At 34.6% G+C, this 18,564-nt stretch overlaps 1 protein-coding gene across 1 annotated transcript in view; it reads right to left on the reverse strand.

The window, feature by feature from the left end:
- The window catches only part of csmd3a (CUB and Sushi multiple domains 3a), a gene marked incomplete at both ends in the record, with an annotated part of 275,340 nt that overhangs the window by 126,870 nt on the left and 129,906 nt on the right, over positions 1–18,564 (reverse strand). The window contains 4 exons of the mRNA XM_079429665.1: positions 8,570–8,686; positions 16,109–16,303; positions 16,603–16,790; positions 18,055–18,193. Of these exons, the coding sequence (XP_079285791.1) occupies positions 8,570–8,686; positions 16,109–16,303; positions 16,603–16,790; positions 18,055–18,193 (639 nt within the window). The remainder of the gene's footprint in view (positions 1–8,569; positions 8,687–16,108; positions 16,304–16,602; positions 16,791–18,054; positions 18,194–18,564) is intronic.

An 18,564-nucleotide genomic window follows, 5' to 3' on the forward strand; every position in this document is an offset into this window, starting at 1 on the left:
ACAGTTTGGCAGGCATAAAATACTAAAACTAACTAACTATCTAACTTACTAACTAGGTAGATATAGCTAGCTAGCTAAATTAGCAAACAAACAAACATATGTAAAAAAAAAAAAAAAAACAATTATGGGTGTTTTCGTTATTCACTTGAGATTAAACAATTCAATCAGATATATATATATTTTTTGCATTACTGTAAACATGACAGTTTATGGCTGCAGAATCATTACCCAACTACCTCACGACTCATGGTAGATCTGTCTTGAAAGGTTTAAACACCAACTAAGAGCCACTTTCGCTACAGACAGAATAAATGGTATTGTACTTCCAGGTATCCGACTGCACTCTATTCACAGCGGTAAGAATGAAGTCTTATGCAAGTCTTTGATTAACACGTACATTCAAGGTTAAACTACTGGAAAATTGCCCATCACATTATCCACATTATTTCCTGTACAGTGAGGAGTACAAACATAAAAAAAAATGTCTAAAACAAGGTCAACACCATACGCTCCTTTAACAACAGAGATTCAGCAGGTGGATTAGAGGCTAACTAGACCTCCATGCGACAATGAAGGGAAGAAAGGAAAAAGCCTGGAGCTCAAACTGCATCCCCATCCACGGGGAGGCCCGGTGCTATGCCTCAATGCTAGCACACTACAGAACTTCAAACGCTCACAGAAAACATGGATATAACCCCCCACCGCTTTGAAACAAACTCGCTGTCAATTATTCAAGGCGGCGCAACAGACAGTAACAACAACAACTACAACAAACATTTGTGCTAGCAAAGCGGCGGAGAGCTGAAAGTCGTATTGCAGCAGTTAAAACTCTGTGACTCGTCTCTCTGGAGTACGATTCTTCTCAGCATGTTCCCCGCTACTAACCCACCAGGCTAGCCGCAGGCAATGTTCACAAACCCCGACGACTTGCTTTCCAGCGACACTGAAGGAAAAGTTTCACACTAAAACAACTCGAGAGTTGATGCTTTAGATGGTCCTCGGCCCTCATCGTGACTTCTGGCCCACATCGGTTTAAAGTGTCCATATTATGCTCATTTAAAAGTTCATAATTTCATTTTTGGGGTCTGTTAGAATACATTTACATGATTTAAAGAGAAAGAAAACAAAACATTTATCTCATACTCTACATTGCTGCAGCACCTATTTTCACTCTGGTTTAGTTCCTGTCTCACTAACTCTTGTGCTGAGCTGAAAATCAAGCCTTTAAAAAAAATAATCTCTTGTAAATATCATATTATGCTTCAATCTTGGATTTTTTTTCAGCTTGTATTCCTTCAATATGCACAGGTTTTGTATTTCTTTTTGGAACTGGCTAATCATAGCCCTCATTGATCTGAGCTCATGTACTTCAGTTTTTAAGTGAAAACAAAAAAAAATTAAAAAACAAACAAAACCTTATTAGTGGATAATTTTGGCAATGTTCACTCCAAAACTGAGGTGCATAACCTCAGATCAATGAAGCCTACAATCAATCAGAAATTTCTGAAAAGCCCAGACTGCTCTGATTGGTCAGCTGAATCAGTCTGTTGTGATTGGTCAGTTGCTTAGAGCATGTGTCTGAAATTTAACGCATCTTACCATAATTGGCTTCATCAGCAGTTGTAATTGCGCCACAAAAAATATTTTCCAAAGTAAATAGAGATTACAGGACTATGTTTTTCAATCTTTCTACTTCTAAACTTTACATTTAAAACAACGTGTTACTTGCCTTTTTGCAATTATTTGTGAAATTTACCAGTATTTTCTGAGCTACAATTGTTTCTAAAAGGCAAGTGCACTAAAAAAAAAAGAAAAAGAAAAGGTTGTAAAAATAAATCTCAGAAATTGCTTTTAGATTCCAAAAATAAGCAAGTGACACATGGAACTGAATTTGAAATTTTGAATTAGAAAGAAAAAGCATTTTCTTGTAAAATGTACTCTAATAATCTTGTTTTATTTACTTGAACTTTTAGTGCTTTCTCTGTTGGAGAGATGTTGGTGTGGAGATCAAGTTATTTAGGGAAGTATGCATTTACAAGCTGTAAAGTCGTAATTGTGAGGTGTGTTCAAGGTACTTTGGTTGAAAAAAGATGACAATGTTGTCAGCAATTGTTTTTCTACAAAATGATGAATAAAGAATGTGCATCAAGTGTGTTTTTGCTTATTTTGTGATTCAGTTTATGAAGATGTCGCAAATTGAATTGTTATACATTCTCATAATTGTAATTTTACAATACTGTGGTATTTTGTACATGCAGCTTATCTAGTTGTATTGTAAATGGAAAGAAAGAATAATTTCACTTATTTGAATAAAATGACCATTAATAAAGATGCTGCATCTATTGTGTTTCCCATATTTTCTCAATGAAATGCTATGGTTTTGTTCATTCAACTCATAAATACAATCTTTCTGACACGACTTGAATGCATCATTTTTGCTTTGCAGCTCTGCAGATTCACATGATGTAAAACAAAAAAGCTCAATAGGTGCCTTGTAATATTTATTCAGAGCTCAGTTCTTCAATACTGGCTTTTATGTTAATTGCATTAACCTATAGTTCGGCTCGAGTCGGAGAGCGCAAAGGTGCAACAATCGTGAACGACCGTTGTCCCCACTCAGATGTGGAAATGAACGCATTCGGGCGATCGAGTGTTCAACGGCTTTGTTGAATCCACAGCTACGCACGTGGGTAGCTGCAGTTGTTCGCCGCTGTTTGATGCGACACAGGCCCGCGGGCACGTCCTCACGCTCATTCGCACAGCCAAAGTACGGGAAGATTCACATGTCCTCAGGGCCAGATTTTTCCGCTCACGCTTTCTGGAACATCTGCCACCAGTTTAAGGGGGTGTGAATTTGGACTGTTGACAGGGAGCAAGTTGGGATTAGCGTGAGCAATGCAACTATACATCGAAGACATTGTGATTGGCATAAAAAGACCAGGGCACTGCATGAAACACGAAGCTGTCTGCTGCGGTTTACATAAATCTAATATCCCTAATGTAGTAGCTCTCACAACGCTGCCAAGATTTCTCATACGCTGGAAACGCAGAGGGACTCCGGTACAACGGGAACAGATTTTCTGTCCAGATGCACAATATACGGTTGGTCGACAACTCTCTATAAACATGCACGCTGGAGTCTAATATGTACAATTCATGCCTACGGCACTCGTTTGGCAGCTGTGAATAATTCAGTTTTGCTCTCAAAATATAGATGCTATTTAAAAAATGTCTGGATTTATTATTTGTGACAGAATAATTAAACATTAAAAGCTGGCCAAAGAAACAGAGAACGGCCTTATTATTCCGTTCAAAAGGTCCTGTATAATTGACAAGTTTAAATGAGAAATAAATTCTTCCCACAGTTCTGTTCAGAGGCAAACATATCCCTAAATTAATGCACCATCATCTTATTGTTCTCCAACATAATGCGTTTTTTGGTGATGAGTTTTCCTTTCAGGTATTAAAGTTATAAAATTACTTCCATGACATTTTAATTCCATAATACATTTCCAAGAGTAGTCAATGAGGAATATTAACACAAAGAGATTGTGAAAAGTGGGAAAAGCTTTTATTATGTATTTGTTTATTGGCTTTGGAAGAGTCATTCACAATTAACTTGACAACTACTATTAAGAAACTAAAATTTATGAAATTAATTTTACTTTAAATTTAGAAAAGAAGAACATGAAAATACATATAGTTTGGGATCAGTACAATTCGTTGATGCTTTTGAAAGAAAATGGCCATTTATTTGACAAAAATAGCAAAAAAACAAAACAAAAAAACAGTAATATTGTGAAGTATTATTATAGATGTTTTCTATTTAAACATATTTAAAAAATGAGGCAAAACTGAATTTTCAGCAGCCATTGCTCCAGTCTTCAGTGTCAAACTTACTACAACAGAATTTGTTTGGTAACATTATAAATAATTTTTTTATTAGTTTAATGCATCTTTGCTGAATAAAATTATTCTTAAAAAAAGACCCCAAATTTTTAAAAAGATGTCCAACATCATTAAAGTGATGCACAATTGGCAGGACAACATTTTGTCAATCACTCTTTCTTTGACAATGTGCCGACAAGTACCGCCCACTTTAAATATGTTCGTCAAATATATTCTGATTGGCTGCGACTGTTTCACATCATTCTGCATTTTCAAAATCACTGTGGAAAGACACATTGCTGCTTGTTGCTGCAAACTTGCCTGGTTAGGACACTGAAAAGCACTGTTATTTATAAACACCAAAGTCAGCCAGAAGAATAAATTATGAATTTCTAAGCAAAACTGCTTATTCTTACCTCTTCGTTTTGTTCAAAGTTTTGCTGACCGGATATCAGTCTCTTTGAATGATGACAAGTTTTACCATTTCTTTGAATTCATTTCAGTCAAAGAAAAACAGTTCAAACAATGTATTGGAATCATTTGCCTTGAATAGTTGTACACAAATATATAAGGTACTGTCATTGAAGTCTTAAAATACAACAGAGTGAAAGGCTCTGACCACGTTCTACTTCGAAACTGAGGATGAATTTTTTATTTTTTTTTGAAGAGTTGAGAACTTCAAGTCCTGTTTGATGTGATATTTTAGGAAGACCTTCAGTGGTTGGTGTTCTCTTTTCTGTGTCTCTCTCTCTTCCTACAGACAGTTACATTTAATCAGAACACTTTCATAATCAAGTCAGACGCCCCACGGCATGGTTCTCTCATTTTACAAGCATTCACAGGAAAACATTTAGTTGAGTTAAAACAGACTTATTAATATAAACTTCTGCAAACTGAGAGAGTGTCAAATTGATAAAACACATGAAAGAAGGGCCATTCAAATTCCTGTTAAGCCAAATTAATTTTAGGATGTGTCTTTTCACACTACAGATTTTGCCGCAAACCCTTGTCTTCATGGACAGTTCATGTAAGGTTTGAAACTGATATTAAAGAACTTCAAAAATGAATCACAATTCATTAAATATACTGTGTGTTGCCAGTTATAAAATTATGCATTTCTCATTGCTGCTTGCATTCGGTACATTTATTGCAATGCATGGTGGCAAACCGACAAAGTTCTTTTCTTTTTTTTTGTGCATCTAAAGTTTTGGCAGTAAAAAAAACATAAAAAAAAAAAAAAAACATAAAACAGCAAAACTGGCATCTTCTTCTCACAGTCCCTTGCTACAGTGGCAAACAGCTGCCACTAGAATTCCCAGCGGTACGCACATTGATGATGAAATTGTATCACCGTTCAGAACCAAATATTACAGTATTACCGTATAACAGTATAACATCTAACTCAGCTACAGACCAATTAAACCAAAAGTCAAAAACTGCCTTAAATGCAATAGTCATCTCATTAAAAACAAGTGCATGAAATTAGATGTGGGGTCCAAAATGTCTGAGACAACTAGCAAAAATGCTTTCATTTAAAAAAAAAAAGAATAAAATAATATATGATTATGAAATAAATTATAATAAACTAGATGAGTAAAGTTTGTGAACAAACTTTGAAGTTGGCTTGAGAAAGCCTAGCCTGAATGTTTGAAGCAATTGTAAATGTTTGAAGTTTAGATAGAAAGATTAGATACAGTAGGTGTTGATAACATGTGGCTAGCATGATTTCGCACAAAACATCCACTTTTTCCCTGACACGCCCTGGCCAGCATTTCTATATTGCCTAAAATAACCAGGTTTTCATACTTGCTGAAGGCAATGATAAAAAAGTAGCATCACTTTGACCATTCTCTGTAGATCCCACCTTCTTGCGTGCCACGATTGGTCAGTTATGTACAATGCCTCAATGTTATTGGTTACTACTTTTTGATCATTACCTTCAGCAAGTATGGAAACAGGAAAACAAAGCCAAAACCTGGACATTTTAGGCAATATAGAAATGCTGGCCAAGACATGCCTGTGAAAAAGTGGATGTATGGTCACCCTATGCTAGCAACATGTTAAATCATGTCAGCAATGTGCTAAATCATGCTAGCAACGTTATCTAATCGATCTATTAGGACACTAGCTAGCATGTTTTTTTTTTAGAATGAATAGCATGTTGTTAACAGGTTGCTAGCATGTTTCTAACTTGTTTCTGAAATTAGTTTATTTGCTAGCATGTTGTTAGCATGTTGCTAGCATGTTTTAGAACAATTAGCATGTTGCTAGCATGTTTCTAACATGATTAACCTTAACTAGCCTTAAGTATGATTAGCATGTTGACATTTTGTTAACATGTTTTGTAGCATGATTAGCATGTTGCGACCATATTTTTAAAGGGGTCATATGATGCTATTTTAAAGATCATTATTTTGTGTGTTTGGTGTGACAGAATATGTTGATATGCTTTAATGTTCAAAAAACACATTATTTTTCAAATACTGTACATTATTGTAGTTCTTCTATGCCCTGCCTCTCTCAAATGCGTCGTTTTCTACAAAGTCCCTCCTTCCGACAAGTGCAGTCTGCTCTGATTGGCCAGCTGACACAGTGCATTGTGATTGGCTGAACACCACAAGCATGCTTCGGAAATGTAACACCCAGTTACTCTACACTGCGCAAAACTCCACAATTGAACAGTCAATAGCAAATACTTAAACTAATAACAAAACATACTTACAGTTGCTGATTCAGAAGCACCGCAGTTGCTGATTTTTTTTTTTTTTTTTTTTTAAATAGCCTTGTACTCTCCTAGGTTCACAAAACGGTCGTCCATAAAATGCATTGCACAAATTCAAACATTTGGGTTGTGCTGTTCGGTTTCTTAACCAATGATTCCTAATTGCATCTACTTTCTGAAGGCCAAATAAAGTGGTTTTGGTTTGGCATAGAAACACACAGCGTCTCCCTGACATGGCTACATCAACACTACTGCGGTTACTGAAACCACGCCTTCTTTCTTTGCGTGAACATTTGGGCATTACGCAAATATTTCCACATCGTGACATAGACATGTGGGGGCGTGTTTGAATGAGGCGTTTTAGCCCGGTCTGGATCAGGCTTCTTTTTAAGATAGAATAAATCCTTTTGTGGGAGACTTTGAGCTTTGTAACTCTGCAGATCGTATACATGCACAAACAGCTACATAACACACTAAAGAAAAGGAAAACAAGAAATCGCATCATATGACCCCTTTAACACGATCAGCATGTTGTTGACGTGTTTCAGCATGATTAGTATGTTTTTAGCATGATTAGCATGTTGTTGACATGTTTTAGTATGATTTACCATGTTGTTCTAGGACAGTCATGAACTCTTTGTTACTAAAGTGACATTTTCAAATTAGTAATGGAGGCTTGGGCTCAGCTGTTAAACAGTCAAACTGAGATCTGAATCCGTGGCGGAAGCAAGTAGGCCTAGTTCTGCACAAAAGAGGGTTTTTAAAGACATTCTTTTGTTGTCTTTTTTATTTATACACTTGTGCCTTCAAACTGTTGTATAAACGCGATGCGATATGGCTGTATGTCAACATGCTGTGATATATCACAGCCATATGGCACTGCCACTAGTGTGATATTGCTCATATGAAGCATATCAGAAAAAAGTAAATACATTTTTTAAAAATCACTTGATCACTAGTTACATTTAAGACTTAAAAATTGTGTCGAAATAGCAGTGTAAGTGTAGTAAAATTCATCAATTTTAGGAAAAAAATTAATAAATTTGAGCTGTAAAGTACACCAAATACCAGGCTCAGAAAACAGGCTCAGAGTTTTTAACATTTCATTGTGCCTATTTTGAGGTTTACACAAAAAGCTCATATTTTTAAAGCGGACAGACTTGTGGACGCCACAGTAGACAGTCTCGTACATCACAATGGAAACACTGGCTGTCTAACTTCAGCAAAAGTTGCTTTTGAAGATCCTGATCAATTGTGTCTCATCTCAAGGTTTCATTTCAGCCCTGAACCTTTCACAGGCTGGTCAAAGTACAATAAAGTGTTATTTGTTGTGGCCACACAGAATCGTAGTTAAAGCTCCGTAGTCTTGAGAGCTGAAGTTTCTACAGTTCATGTAAGGTCAATAAAGCATTTTCCTTTGTTTGTTTCTGGATGGTTTGGTATCTTGCTGTGCACAGTCATTGTCGCTTTTTACAAGCAAAAACTAAATAAATACAGTGTGTACATGCATAAAATATGAGGCTCTGATAAATAAGGCTCTGATGTGAGGATTTAAGCTCCAAACATGATCTCAGCTAGCCTAGAGACTTAAAGTCCAAACCATTTCAGAAGTTCTGATCCTGCTGGGCCGCACGGACTCAAGACTAAAGAGGCGGTCAGCAAAACAGTCGCTGCATTTCGATTTTAGAAACCCATTAAGACTAAATGATTTCTGGCATTGTTGCAGAAACATATACAAATACACATTTCATTTGTGGCTACTGTGCCTATTCAATTACAGGAACACCAATTCTCAGAAATGAAAAGAAAAATAAAACCTTTTTTTTTTCTCTCACTAAAAGGGTTCTTTTCACAGCGGCACACGTATGTTCTGGACAACAGCAGCATAGGGTCTGCTATCAATAAGCCTTGACGTTCACTTATATTCATTTGCGGTCAGGTTGAAAGTGTATTTCTTACCGAACTCTCCTGGCACTGAGATCTCATACACACAGGACTGGCCCGCGGTGTAGTTGCGAGGGTAGTTTGGGGACAAAATAGTGCCCTCTGAACCCGTCGACCGGCTTCCACATGGAGCTGGAAGAAACAAATAAAGGTGTGCAGTGTGAATGCATGTATATATAGGCAAAACACAAGCCATATGCAATTAACACAACTTTAAAAGTGGACTAAATAATGTATTGCTTGTTTTACAGACCGATTTAGCTTCTGACCAGTCTCTTTCTTTCTTTTTTTAATGGTTTTAAAACTCAAACTATTTACCAGACTCTTTTAAAAATGCAAATTTTATTGTACAAAAACAATGTAAAAATGCAAAGATGAAAACCAACAACATCTATTTGTGCAGGTACATGTGTATTCCTTTAAATATCCCATTGTTGTGTCATCCAGAAATAAATAAAACTAAATATATATATATATATAAAAAATATGTTGTATAAAATTTATTATAAATATATATATATATTTATTAATATAAAATATATATATATAAAAAAAAGTTTTATTAATTAAAATAAAGTTGAAATAGTAAAAAATAGTAACAGAAATAAAACGAGTTAAGCACTGAAGTTGAAGCACTAAAATTCTATAAAGAAAGATGAAAACTAAACAGAAATATATATATAAAAAAAAAAAAAAAAAAAAAAAAATTATATATATATATATATATATATAAATAATTATACAAATGACAAAAGCACAAAAACTAAAACTAATTACTAAAATTAAAAACTGATATCAAAATAAAATTAAAAAACAATATATTTATATTTAAAAATATTCGATACGATAATAGCATATAAATAATATAAAAAAAACTGATGTGATGCATTGTTTCACGCAATTGCTATTTCTGTATAAATACATTTTTTGGCACATTAAAATTTAATATAGTTTAAATTAAGTATTCAACAATTTTCTATTGATTTAACTATTTTGTCCTACACATTCTTACTGTGTCACCTTTCTAGAAAAATGGCAGGTGTTTATTAATTTACGCTGATCAAGTGTCCTGTATGTAGTTGAATTATAGCTGAATAATATGATAAATTATAAACCATTATAAAAGTTTCTGAAATAAACATTATTCATTGTAAAACTGGCTTGTAAAGAAATGTTCACGTTAATACAAAACACACTTTGCTTCTGACACTTCATTTAAAAACTTGTGGCATGAATACATTTTTTGCCTCAGGACCTAAACAATTTTTTTATGGATAAAAATGAACCAAAGTTATGCAAAAGACACAGATAGTAGACTCCAGCTCATGCAAGTCTATATTTTTTAAAACAAATTTGTCAAATATAACAAGTATATAAATAAAATAAAGCCAAACTTTGCTTTGTGGAAAGTGGGAAAAATGAGTCCACCTTTAACTCAAGGTTAATTTGAGGAAGAAACTCTGTACCTGGACCATGTTTAACAAAGGCAACATACAGCAAGGTGTAAATCTATATAATGTGGCACGATATGACAGCTGTGGAAGGAGCGCTAGAGTTATAGCGACCATTCATCAACCAGCTAGAACAGAATTATAGACCTGACAATAATACTTTTCAATCTCATACTCTAAAATAAAACCTATACAGTCTTTATGCAATCATCGATTAGAGGGCTGTTTGAATTATTTCTTCACAATAAGCAAAACAATTTAGCACAATGCAAGAGAAATAGGCAAAAATAATTGCGGCAAAAGGGGGATAAAAAGTGATAGGATCTAATGGAGCAGGCAGAAGCTTTCATCCAGTCATACGACTCCGCAAAATATAAATCGTTCTTTCGAGTGACATTTATAGCCTTTGACTTGCACAAGTGGGAAAACTGCTGCCCCGCTTGCATTATTTGATGTGAAATTCAAAGTCTCAGTGTGGGTTTATTATTGCTGATCCCACAATATTCTGTGGTGAAATATTAATTTCAGAGGATTAGCAAACAAGACGCGGTGACAGAGTCAATACATCAGAGCACTGAAATCATTCACTCCTGAGTGGAAGAACATCATCATTTGTGACTCATGTTATAATTGTTCATCTCTGCAGATGACAAGAAAAGTGTTTACAATGTTTCATGTCAATTTAAACATCTCCCAGCTCTGGAGTTTCACAAATCTATAAATGTAGACTGCGCACACATGCAGTGTACCACTCATACAATGACTTTCAAAGGGTGCTGATTTCTTTCCAAAAGTGCCTATATTATTGAGATTTATCTTTTCACACTGATGACACTTGAGGGATTCATACACAACTATTACAAAAGCTTCGAACAGTCACTGATGCTAAAGGCGGCAACATGATGCATTAAAGCTCTGATGGTGAAAACTTTTGAGAAGGATGATGATGTGTAAATTTTGCTTATATATCTTATTATTTCATTCAGTACTGCCCTTCAGAACCTACAGAAATGATTTAAATGGTTTCCCAGAAGACAAAACGAGTACTTTTTACCCTTATCATTCAGTTCCAAAAGTTTTCACCCCCCACTGGTATAGTTGTGCATGTGTCTCTCAATTGTCCTTAGCGTGAAAACATGGATGTCAAAATCATACAGTCACTCTTGGAAAGGGGTCAAATATAAATATGCTGCTAGAAAAATAAATAATGTGCAGAATCTGGAAGATTTTTCACAAGAACAGTTCAACTGCTTATGACAAACAACTTACACAAAACAAAGAAACAGACCGATCATACAGCTAACAACAGACATTAAGTATCACGTTCATAAACTTTTGAACAGGGTCATTTGGGTAAATTAATTTAATATTTTGTCTGGTGGACTATATGCACACATAAAATATGTTATATGAAATAGCTTATTCAGAGAAGTTCTAAAAAAGAACTGAATGCATTTTTATTTTTATTTTGTCTTGTTAAAATTCTTAAAATTTTACAGAGATATACACTAACTTGAACTTAAACTCTGTAATTGTGATACTTTGAATATCTTTCAGTATTTACAACAGCCCATTTAAATCCAAATATCTAATGCAATAAGTAAAATATAGTAAAAATAGATAATATTTATCAAATTATCATGGAATGTTTTAAACACTTTTCATAACTATATGAACTGAAAAAATTGTATTTGAATATTTTCATTTATATGCAGCAATCAGTATTATTTTTGCATTACTTAGTATTAATTCTATTATACTTTTTATTAACAGTTTGAATAGTTATTTCTGTTTTAATTTTTCAGTAATTTTGTTTTGTTTTTGTCATTTTTATTCTTTTTTTGTTTGTTTGTTTAGATTTTAATTAAATATTTAATTAATTTAAATAATTTTAATTTCAGTTTTCCTTGTGTTAGTACATCTAGATAAACTAAATAAACTGCCTTAGCATTAGCTGCCAGCTGAAATCAAAAAAGTTTACATTTTTACACTATTTTATTTTAGTTTAGTTTACATTCATCAATTTAGCTAACATCTATCTTTCAGAATATGTTGATACATGAAAATCCAACAGTAATTGAATTGATTCACAGAAATTCATCTTTAAAACCCTGTTTGACAAAGAAGAGATGCTTTAAAACATCTCTGTCTTAACTCACACAAGAGAAAAAGACTAGTCTGATAATCACACGCACTTCTGGAAACTTAATGGCCAAATAAAAAGCACTTTAACAATGTTGTCAAATCACTGCGACTATATTGTAAAGATCCAATAAATCGCGTAGCTCTACTATAGACCTACATAAAGCCAGATCATAAATATATTTCGTTCTGACTTCCATTGTGAAGGACCAATCCTATCAAACTCCCCCATAATTCACACTCTCCACACATGCACATGTACACAGTGTCCCCGCCATCTCCAGAGGCACAAGTAAGCCGCAGCACATAATCTAGCATCTCTTCACACCATGAGCTGGTCTCACAGATGGAGGAAGTGTAAAAGAGAGCCGTCAGATGGGTTTGTGCGCACATGTGGCAGGGTGACACAGTCCGTACACGAGACCCCAGCACAAACACTTCCATTATTAATCAATGCTTTCCAGGTGGAAGAGCACAAGCCTGAAACAACACCTATGAAGAGAGTGGCAGGAATGAAGAGTGTCATGACCTCATCCTCCATGACAACACAGAGAGCAGAGTAATAGGCAGGAGACGGATCTAGACATAGACTAGCACTTGAGACATAAAAACAGAAAAATGTGTCACTAATGTTGAGGCACAACTAACTGAATGTTAGTTTTACTTATACTTCAGTAATCTGACAAATCTGAATGTGCAATAGGATATTCAATGAGTCTCTTATTTTCACCATGGCTGCATTTAATCAAAAAACACAATAAAACAGTAATATTATGAAATGTCTTTTAAAATGTAATTTATTCTTGTAATGCAAAGCGGAATTTTCAGGATCATTACTTCAGTCCCCAAGGTCACATGATCCTTCAGAAAACATTTTAATATGCTGACTTGCTGTTAAAATTTCTTATCAAATACTGTTTGTGCTCATTATTAATAAGATTTTCATTATTATCAATGTTTTGGCTGCTTAATATTTTTGTGGATGTATTTTTCAGGATTCTTTAAATGAATAAAAGTTCAAAAGAACAGCATTTATTTGAAATAAAAATCTTTTGTAGTATTAATTTTTTTTACAGTCACTTTTGATCAATCCTTGATGAATGAAAGTATTAATATAGTTAAAAAATAATTTGCCCCAGACGTCTGAATGGTAGTTTATTATGGTTTCCACAGACGCACAAAAAAAGCAGCAAAATGGTTTTTAATATTGATGATCAGCTTTGCCATCACAGAAACAAATGATATTTTAAAATAGATTAAGATATTAAACAATTATTTTAAATTGCTAAATTGTTTTTAATCATTTTACAATAATACTGTTTTACTGTATTTTTTTTTTTTTTTCAAATAACATTCAAAACTTAAAAAAAATCGTGGTCACTCTTTATTTTAAGGTCCAATTTTCACTATTAGCAAATCATTAACTATGACTTTTGCCTCAATAAACTACTAATTTGCTGCTTTTTAATAGTTAGTAAGGTAGTTGTAAAATTTAGAGTAGGTGTTGGATATGGTCATGCAGAATATGTGCTATATAAGCATTAATAAACGGCCAGTATGTTAATAACAGGCATGCTAATAAGCAACTAGTTATTAGTGAGAACTGGTCCCTATACTAAAGCGTAACCAAAATCTTAAATATGTGTATTTACCAGAATGGAGTCATGTGGCTGAAAAAGATTAAAATGCAAGAATTGATTACATCAACCAAAAAGGAAAGGAGTTTCAGAAACTGAGCAGGTTATTATGTTTTATTTAACGTTTACAAAGAAAAACTGTGATTATCAGACCAAAAGCATGAATTCAAAAAGCAAACAGAGTTCATATTGATGAAAGCGTCCACTGAGATCTGCATTCACTGAACATGCCTCTGCCTGATTACTCCGCAACTAGTTAGTAACACAGCTCTTGCTAAAGTAAAACTTTCGTCTTCAGTCCAACTCTCCCAGGCATAGCTAGAAACATCACAAAATATGCTGAATATAAAGGCTTTCCATAACATTTCCACTGTTTCTTAGAAGATGTGGGGTGCGATGCTTTATATCAGCAGCTCTGTGAAGATCATTTGCAAAATAGCGCAGAACAATGAGCCATTACTGAATCATAAGGAGTTGTTACCCACTGCACTGTAACCAAAAACCATTGCTTTTGTTCCAGCGGACTGGTGGTTCATTCCATATTATGCATTTCCAACTCAAACTCATCCAAAGAGGGTTAGTAAGGCCAGCCATGCATCCACGTATGCAGAAAAAACTCAGAAATCAATAGACCAGCCTTCAGTTTGGATCTGTGCTCTATCAATTCAAGGCTGTGTCAAGACACCTCATGCACAAGCATGTGAAAACTTCTGTGCCATTTCGATATCGTTGGAATCACTTTCAAAACAATTTTTTCCCAGCTGATGAACGATTAAAAACATAGACAGCCAACCAGAATCAATCCTGCTGTAACGAACTCGAGAATTTAATGCGGCAGACAAGCGTGCACTTAGAATAAACAGCTGATATCCACTGGTGTGGATGCTAATATAGTAATCGTTACAGTTATCTCTATAGTTATCGTTCTTGGTGGAACGGGCCTTAAACCTATAGCAATCGTTCCTTGGGCAGCCAGCTTCATCAGAAAGACCTTACACCACTTATAATTAATAACTTGATAACATGCCATGGCATGCAGTCATCTCCAACAGCAATATTTCATCTGAAAAAAGTCATAAAAATAATCTAAATCTGGATAACATGCCTAGATTTTTGACACTTCGGCTCATCCAATCACTTGACTGTAGTATGTAATGCATTTTTTTTCACAATCCAATCAATATTATTTTAGCATTATTTGTATATTCTTCTAGCATTTCAAAACATTTTAAATTTTTATTTTAACTTTGTAGTTTTAGTTTTATTTCTTTTAATATTTATCTTTTATTTCAGCTTTATTTCAAATATTGAAAACAATTTTTATTAGTTTTACAGTTAATAGCAACAACACTGAATCAAAACAATTTGCAATGCAGAAATCAAGCATTTTTTTAATTAAATATGTTTTACACAAGAAAATATTACACCTTAAACAATACAGTTTTACCTGTAAACCCTTATACATTATTAACAAACCCAATCAATACATTTGATTTTACCTTGAAATTTAAGCATGTTACCTCAATTTTGTTCTACATGCAAATACTTTGTGTTTCGCAAGTTTATTCAATATTCGTCTTACATTTTAATTCAACATGAAATCAAAATTGACCCGATTTAACTTCTTAATATACATCACTGACCTTACTAAGAGTGAATCATCAGTGCATATTATTCCACATAAAATAGTTTATTCATAATTTTTCACCAAAATATATTGACTTGCTCTGCCTCTGAAACAACTTATCAAATAAACAAGTTATAAAATCAAGCTCCTTCCTACATACAACACTTTCTCTCTCAGAAATATTTCAGATTGTGCAATTGATTTAATTGATTTGCATGTAAACTCATAAACCAGACTCTTATAATGAGGTGATTTTTGATATTATCAGGGTTTTGTTGACGCTCATTAAGAGCTCACATGCACATCTTACTGATTATGCCTCATCAGCTGAAGTGTAAGGTCACAAAAATGGCTTAAATGATGATCTTTTATTAGCGAAAGGTCGTCCGTCACACCTCGATTTTGGCCTTTTCTGACAGCTTATTCACTGTCTAACACATGGAAGTTTTCTAGTATGCTGTTTATTGATTTGCAAAACGTATTTTTCAAATGATTCTTTTCCAAAGTTATCAGTGTTTTTGGAGTACATGTAAACACCCTCATGTTGATCTGGATGAAAAGAAAAACTGAACAATTTTGAAACTACTGTAGGATAAAACGCGCAAACAGACACTGTATCCAAAAAGAGAGCGTCACGCAGGTATTTGGGTCGTAAGGGGTAGTTCTAAGCACAATACGGATGGGAACGTGAGCGTACCTTGGCAGCTGGGCAGAGCTCTGTTCCACTCGGGTCTGTTGGTGTCGCCCATGACACAGGTGAGACTGGAATAACCCTGGAGCTGGTAGCCTGGATCACAGTGGAAGGTCACAGTTGAGCCCAGCTTATAGTCTCCACCCAACCGAGTGCCATTCATCACACTGCCCGGGTCAAAACAAGCCTCACGCAGTTTAGCTATACGGGAGAGGAACACAAGACATATGGCGTATGATAAAGCTGTAGAAGATGAAAAGATCTGAAGGGATGAAAATGCCAAGCAGTGCGTCACTGTCAACCTTTGAAACTTTCCAGTTTGCATCTTGAAACAGTATATCATGACAATCTTAAAGGAACCGTTTACCAAAATTATGAACACTCTGTCATCATTTACTGGCCCTCAATCGATAAAAATCAATAAGTGCATCTCTCAAGGGCACAAATCCAATTTGAGAACAGTCTCTTTAAGCACCAGGCTGAAACAAAAGAGCAATTACCTTTGTATTCCAGATGGAAGCCCGTGTAGCTCACGGATCCGTCGCTGCGGAAGGCGATGTGCATGATGTTGAAGCTGCTTTCCACCTTTTCTGGCAGCTTGCTGTCTTGAAATGTGCCGATCAGATGACCGTTGCTGTGAGGTCCGTCGTAGATGTACAAGAAGTCATAGTTGGGCTCAATGCTGAAACTGAGAGAAGACAAAGTACTTTTTAAAATTAAATTCCAGTCTAAATAATCAAAATGCACTTACTTCAGAAGCAAAACAATATAAGCTAATAAGCCTTGTTTTCTGAAAAAAATATATCAAAATTAAGTAAGTTTATGCTTAAAACTAAAAAAGAAAATCTCAAATTTTTTGCAGTGTAGAAATTGCTTATAAAGTGTGATGGCTGTAAAACAGGAAAGAGAAAATAAGCAGCATCCTATAATAAACATGAAAATTTATCAAGTGCTTGTTGACAACATCACAAGCTCCATCCAGTTTCCACCATGTGCCCGGCTGAGACTGTTAAAGCCTGTGCTTGTGATCTTCCTAAAAGACCTTTTGGGTCATTTGAGGCAGAAAATGTTTTGAAGAGGCTTTTCTGTATGTTTCAGGTGGGGGAAATGTTATGAAGTGGAAACATCCGATGTGGGTGGAAAATGCACATAAATGGCACAGCGATGCTTTGGGAAAATGTAGTCAGAAAATGCTGCACTTCACATTAAGTACTGCAATAAGAGCAGACGGCTGAATTCATGTCATTATGAAGATTTGTTTATTGTCCCGAGACTGCAATGGTAACGCACCAACAATACGCTATTAATTTGAGAAAAATTGTAAATACTGTAATAATACCACTTGAAATTACGGCTCGCACGCCTCTCTGAGAATATCTATCTAGAGAGATCTATTTCCAATTACTACACTGATAAAAACACAATTCTAAGCCATATGTTAATTTGAAATTAATTGGGTTTTTTGAGCGCAGATCACAGTCTGATATCAATACCATATTCTAATTTACAGTCTAAGATGGAACCAGTTATGGGTCATTGACGTGACACTCCTTTTATATGTTCAGATGTAATAATTTATTCAAAAAAACATTAAAAATGCAAATCACTCTGACAATGACATGAAAACATTTCCTCTATGATTAACCTTTTCAAACATTCACTTTGATATCTTTTTTTTTTGCAGAACAATGTCAAAATGTCTAGGTAGTTTATCCATCCTGAGAAATAAAAAAGCAATAAAGAAATATATTTTAAAAAAAGTCTCATTAAAAGACTGAGACTCTTAGGGGAAAAAAAACTTAAAGTAGGTTGGAATAACCTTTTTTTATTTAATTATTTTTAGTGAAATAAGTACTTGAAATACAATAAGGCAACATTTCTAATTTTCTTAGTTTAATTTGATTTACTATATATAAGTAAAACTAAAACCCAAATAAAAACTCAGGTCTTACCTGATAAATGCCAAGGAAATGACATAATCAGGGTGAACTGTGATGAACCAATCGCAGTCCTTGCTGTGCGGGTATGGATGGGGGAAATTCGGTGACAGAATGAATCCAGATGAGCCTGTAATGTTTCCACCACAAGGAGCTGGAAAAGATTATTTTCTGTTACAGTTAATAAAATATATGAAATTTCCCCTCCCCTAGTGTGCGATCGCTGCTACTTTATGGCTAGATATCACATGCGTAAATGACCATGTTGGCTAATATATAATTCAATAACTAGCTATGATTCAAATTCAAACCACTTCATTAATATTCATGAGCAAAGATGATAAGTTCCCGCCCCCCACCATTCAAATCGTTCCTAAGCTCCTGCTCTGCCTTTAAACCGGATTGACCTTTAAAATGTCTAAATGTGACTCAAACTTAAAAGGCATTTGAAAGAAAATAGGTTTCAGTGACTCCCGCTATCCAGAAAATAAATGCAGTTTCCTAGAAGCATTTATCATGGGAAGT

This window comes from Barbus barbus (genome assembly GCF_936440315.1).
Source record: "Barbus barbus genome assembly, chromosome: 12".
NCBI classification, from domain to species: Eukaryota; Metazoa; Chordata; class Actinopteri; order Cypriniformes; family Cyprinidae; genus Barbus; species Barbus barbus.